At 37.1% G+C, this 6319-nt stretch overlaps 1 protein-coding gene across 1 annotated transcript; it reads left to right on the forward strand.

The window, feature by feature from the left end:
• The first annotated feature begins 718 nt into the window (after window positions 1-718).
• On the forward strand, window positions 719-2409 carry LOC148868924 (uncharacterized). Its single transcript, XM_088967489.1, has one exon. The coding sequence runs from the start codon at window positions 800-802 to the stop codon at window positions 2144-2146; it is 1347 nt and encodes a 448-aa protein (XP_088823615.1). The 5' UTR covers window positions 719-799; the 3' UTR covers window positions 2147-2409.
• The last annotated feature ends 3910 nt before the right edge of the window (window positions 2410-6319 follow it).

Here is a 6319-nt window from a genome sequence, read left to right on the forward strand (position 1 = left end):
AGGCAAAAAAACCTATACAAGATTTTTTCTCTTCCTTTCTCTATTTTTTTTCTTCAAACTAAACATGCCCTTAATGAGCCTTTGATTCACCCCTACCCTTAAAACCAAAATACACGAAATCATTTGGTTGATCTATGATATGAATGCCAAAAATTGAAGCCTATTTCATTTAAGAAACAAATGAGAAGGTGAGTTGAACTGTAGATGAGTTATGAACATAAAACAGAGGAGAGAAAATGAACCTGCTTTTTGCATGGTTTTCAAAAATGAACCGGTGAACAAATTGGTCAGGGGTCCGGTTACCGATTCGAACGGTTTGATCGTTCGACCCAAACAGCGCCCATTCTGACAAAAAAATAAAAAATTTAAAATTCTTTTAAAAAATTAAGAAATTGGAAAACGGTTAAAACCGTTCAAACGGTTTGAATGATTAACTAACCGGTTCAGCAGTTTGTTAACAAAAATCAACGGTTTTAGAGAAAAATGAAACCGATCAGATATCAGTTCCCAGTTTTTCTAATCCGACCGTCCGGTCCGGTCCGGTTTTGAAAACAGTGGTTTTTTGTTTCATAAAAAAGTCGGTTAATAGGATTATTTTCGGTCAAGGTTAACATGTGGACCGTTTTTAATTTTCATAAGCAATTAAGCACTGACAGTGACTAACGAAGGTAACTTCTTTAAAAAGTGTAACACCAGAAGGATTGGGTTTCTACAGGAAAGGTACTAATTATAAAAAAGTAGTAAATTTACGAGAATCCCAACAAAGTGTTCAGATAACCATCTTAAAAAAGGGGATGGGATGAGGGAGGGGGTGGGAAATACGAGCTTGCGTTGCACCGACTCTCCACTATATTCTTCCATTCCATGTCCCCCACCTCAACAGTCTCTGCTTTCATTCTTCCTTTATTGGAATACTCTTCTTCCACCATTTCTAACCCTTCGTCTCTTTCTCTCTAGTATTGTTCCATTGTTCCGACAACTTGTTGATGGCCCTTTCAGAGCTCCAGCTCCAGCTCCCCGCGTAGCAATGGCCACTATTTGCTCCTTCTTGAACAAATTCGCTGCTCTGGTTCTCCTTCTTGTTCATTTGGGTTGCTTCATTTTCACCACCGAAGACGGTCCCTCATCAAAGAAGCGAAAGATATCTCCTCAAACCACTCAATCTCCTTCTCCGCCTCGTCCGAAGTCTAAATCTCATGAAACTCTGTCTTCATCTTGGTCCTATCTCAAACGAATTTTCTCCTTTAAGAATCAGAAGAAAGATATTGAAACCCACCCCACAACACCAGTTTTATCATCCGCGAGATCGTCACAGCAACTGATGCCTCAACCTATTGTCTCAGCTTCCCCGCTCAAGAGACCAATTCCTTCTCGTAAAGAGACCGATAGCTCGGTCGACCAATCTTCGTTTCGCCTCCGAAACGATATATTCCCCTGTCCTATATGTGGAGAGGTTTTCCCCAAAAACCAACTTCTCGAACAACACCAATCTCTCAAGCACGCCATTTCAGAGCTCGTGGATGGCGATTCAGGGAAAAATATCGTTCAAATCATCTTTGAAACGGGTTGGAAGGATAAAGAGAACCCCACGATTCACCGAATCCTGAAAATCCATAACAGCCCGAAAATACTATCGAGGTTCGAAGAGCACAGAGAGTACGTGAAACTGAAAGCTGCACGAAACGGGGTTAGAAAACGGGATGAAAGGTGCATTGCAGATGGTAACGAACTGTTGAGATTCCACTGTTCCACTTTTGTTTGTGATTTGGGAATCAACGGGAATTCTAGTCTCTGCACTCAACAGTTCTGCAGCATCTGCGGGATCATAAGGTCGGGGTTCTCCGCTAAGATGGGCGGCATATTGACGCTATCGAGCAGCTGGAGAGCACACGTGGCGCTGCCCGATGAGATTGAAGAGGAATTCGCCTTCATGAATGTGAAGCGTGCCATACTGGTGTGCCGAGTTGTGGCGGGTCGCATCGGAATCATCGGATGTGATGAAGATGTGGCCCATAAAGACGAGTCCGTGTTTGACTCGGTCGTCGGCAGAGGTAGCGGAGTCAACTCCAGGTTGGATGAAGATGAGCTCTTCGTCTTCAATCCGAGGGCTGTACTTCCTTGCTTCGTTATTGTATACAGTGTCTGATCGGTGAGTGTGATTTTCCGGAGCAAATCCTTTTCTTCTTTTTGTTTTTTCCTCTGTAAAATATATAAAAATTAATAAGGAGTAGTAAAAAATAAAATAAACGAAAATGATGATACGGTGCATGAACGGTGAAAGTGTCGCACTTGTTACAGAGTCTGTCACTGTTCGTCGACTGACTTGAGGTGTGAGTAGTGCTTACTATATGTATTATGCCTTTTCTTTTATCTTTTTTTTTTTTAATAAAACTAGATATGTTACACAAATGTCCCACACCTTTATTCGTTTTTTTATTCTTTAAGCGATCTCAACCGTCCGATATGATAGGTCTGGCTTCCGGCTTTGATTAAAAGAGTAAGATCTGATGAATCAATCGAGAGTCGGGAGTTGCTCTTATGCGGCAGGGTCTTCCGATGAACTAGTTGGTTAAATTTAAATCTCATAAGGTCAAAATCGACTACCAGTTAGAAACTGCCAAATGAGAATGTTGGGGTAAAATTGTCAATTGATGAGCTGATTTGGTCCTAACATGCACAAGCAACACATATCAATGTCAGCGTGGCCCACTACCTACCACATGCACATAGCAATTGAGGGCGCAACAAGTGGACAAAGTTGAAGCTCCTCTCCTATAAATAGGTGAGTCACCATTCATTTGTACAATTGAACATATTAACAAGATATCTCAGCATATAGAGCTCAAACTCTCCTTACGAGCTCTTCAGCTCATCACATGGAGCTCTCCAGCTCTCCCTACCAGCTCACTAACTCTCCTCACAAGCCCTCTAGCTCTTTAAACAAGCTCTCACCTCAATTCATCAAGTTCTCTAACTCGCTTTATTTTTTTTCTCGGTGATTACAAATTTAATCATCGGAATTCATGCCCTGAGATCACTCGGGGCCTTTGACATCTCTTATTGTTGCAGGTCTCTTTTAATAGTCGAAGTGCTGAATTTAGTCAAAGTTAACTTCCTCTGTTCATCGAAGTCTACGATGACATACAGGCTCGAGTTGCTTTGGCCATCTTTGGGCACAATAACATGTTCTGACCGCCACTGCTCGACAACCAATTGTTCGACTCGAACCAAATGAACATCCTCATGAAATTCCAATATTTGATTGAGAGAGAGAGAAACAAAGAAAACAAAACACACTGCAATAAGATTAAGAAAAATATTGATAGGTAGAGCAGGAGTAATTCGAGGGATTTCTTCCAGTAGAGAAGCAAATGACTTGTTCATGGCCAATGTATATCCCTAGAGGAAAGATTGGAGAACAAACTCACCACACACACAGAGAGGCTGGAGGTGGAGAGGGCTATTGCCGCCACTGGTTAAGGATCAAGCCTCGGTTTGTTATTGATGGAAGGAAAAAGACAATATGGGTAATATTGAGTTTTAAAAAAGTTATACCTTATGTGTATACAAATTTTGATGGATAAAGGTAGAGCTAGTAAATTATAAAATTTGTATTAGATAATAATCAACCAATAAAAATATATTTAATTAATTAGCTTAAACCATAAGGATAATTTAAAAAATTTACCCTTACTTTAAAGATGATAAAATAGATTCGGTTAAATTTCAAAATTCCAAAAACCCGATGGACTTGAATGCCATTGAAATCGATTGACTGGATCCAATCCGATCCAATCACATCCCTACTTGTTTATCATGAAAGGAACCTTTGTTCAGTGTTTTGATACAGTTGAAATTGCAGTTGTTTGGTAATTTAAGTGGTCTTGGCACAGGAATGAAATGCTTGTGATGGTCAGTTGAACGATTTACTGACAATGAGCTGTTCTCTGCTTTATTTGTTATCTCGTGGGACCCAACCCAAAATTGGGGGTCATGTCCGGCACGATTTGATGCCGTAAGATTCCAATTACGCAGGCCGAAGTACTTGTTGTCCTCAAATGACGCAGCCCGTGACCCACATGAAAACGCTTCTCGCAGAACTAAGAATTAGGGGTCAGACACACTACACATTTCTACTCCAATAATGTCGATATCTCATATCCAGGTTGGTTCTTTTATATTTCTCCTCTTAGGCCATGTTTGGGAGTGGTTAAGTCGAAAATAAATACTTATTGAATAAGTGCTTAAAAATAAATATTTATTTAAATAAGCACTTATTTTATATTAAGCGTTTGGTAGTATTTTTCTCTAATAAGTACTTAAATAAGCATTTATGATTATTTTGTCACTTTTTATTTTCAAAATATATCCTTTAAAAGCACTTTTAAGAAAATACTTTTATGAAAGCATTTTACAAAATCACTTTTATAAAAGTACTTTTATGAAAACATTTTTATAAAAGTATTTTTGTAAAAGTAATTTCATACGAGTGTTTTTTATAAAAGTTCTTTCATAAAAGTACTTTTGTAAAAGTACTTTCATAAAAGTACTTTTATAAAAGTGTTTTCATAAAAGTATTTTCGTAAAAGTGATTTTGTAAAAGTGCTTTTATATAAGTGCTTTTCTATAAAAGTGCTCCTATAGCTCGGCCGACTTTTAGGGCAGGTTGCCATAATCTTATGGAGTCTACTAGTTCGGCCTTACCGAGGTGGAGGTCAGCCTGAACGAGGTGCTACAAGCTAACTTGCCGAGCTAGTTTACTTATTCAACGCCAAGATGTCACCTGAAGGCCATGTATCACAACATGATTGATCGGACCAAATTACCTCTCATCAAAATTGACTATTATACTGAAAAATACATTATACCGAAAAATTTTATAATCAATCAACCCACATCATAAAATTGACAACCAATAAGGTGGGCTTTTATCAAAATTAGTATATTATCGGGCATGCCAAGGCCCAAGTGGGTTTGATAAATCTTTAAATACAAACTGAAAATGGAATCCTATAAGTCTATAAAGGATGTAATTTAAGAGAAATATGGCATTCATTTCAACTCCAGACATTCTTAATTTCTGAATGTTCACTATATAGATATTATCTGTTATTTTGTTAAGAATTCTTTTCGTTAGTTTAGTACTTATTTGAGTCGGCTACAAAGTTCTTGTTGCTCATTATATGGTCCAATCAAATCGGACCAAACCAAATTAAAATTGGCCGTTTATTCTAATCTGTATTTAAGAATAGACTGATTTAGTCGGGTTTTTTGAATTCTAAAAACAGACCTACCTGTAAACCAAATTATATTATACCAAACCAAATTAAAATGGGCCGTTTATTCTAATCTGTATTTAAGAATGAGCTGATTTCGCCTGGTTTTCTGAATTCTAGAAACAGATTTCGCCTGGTTTTCTGAATTCTAACCTGTAAACCAAATTATATTATATTAGCTTAGGCTCAGCTTACAAGTGCAAATACAAATATATAGAGTGCAAAACCTTGTATATATTTATACTGTACATATATTTGTATTTGCATTATTTTCAAATTGAGTTTGAGGCTGTGTTTAGTTGTAGTGCAATTCATCTGCACTAGTACAAATGCATGAGAGTGCAAATTCTGGTTTAGTTTTTTTTGAGTTTTACTTTATTTTATGGTTTTAAAAATGACCCAAAAATGGAATCGTTCTGTCCACTAATTTCCGTATCAACGGTTTGATTGTCAGGTTTGAATGGACAGTCTATTCTGACAAAAAAATTATAAAAAATAAAAAATAATTCAAAAAAAAAAAACATCCAAAAACTGTTGAATGGGTCAATGGTTCGACTGTCCAGGTCAACGGATTGTTGATTGATTCTACGATTTTTGGCCAGGGACTGGGTTTGGGATAAAACGGAACCGGTTGCTTGGATGGTTCCTGGGCCGAATGGTCCAACTGTCTTATTTTACTTCATTTGTACTGCAATCAAATAAAATAAGATAAAATTTGAAATAAAAATAAATTAAAATTTTGCATCAAAATCATTTGCACTACCATGGATTTGTATCAGTGCAAATTTACCAAACACAACTTATGATCGATGAAAAGAATACAAATACAAATATGTAGAGTGCAAAACATTATATTTTAAATGCATTTGAAATGTATATATATGTATCTATACTCATTCCAAACTGAGCCTCAGGCTCAACTTAGGAGTACAAATACAAATATGTAGAGTATAAAACCATATATTTTGTGTTGTTTTTTATGTATTTATACCGTATATATTTGCATTTGTAGTCTTTCCAAACTGAATCTTGCAAAGGCAACA

The sequence above is a fragment of the Nelumbo lutea genome, chromosome 2, assembly GCF_056320005.1.
Source record: "Nelumbo lutea isolate HS-2025 chromosome 2, American lotus-T2T, whole genome shotgun sequence".
Classification (NCBI taxonomy): domain Eukaryota; kingdom Viridiplantae; phylum Streptophyta; class Magnoliopsida; order Proteales; family Nelumbonaceae; genus Nelumbo; species Nelumbo lutea.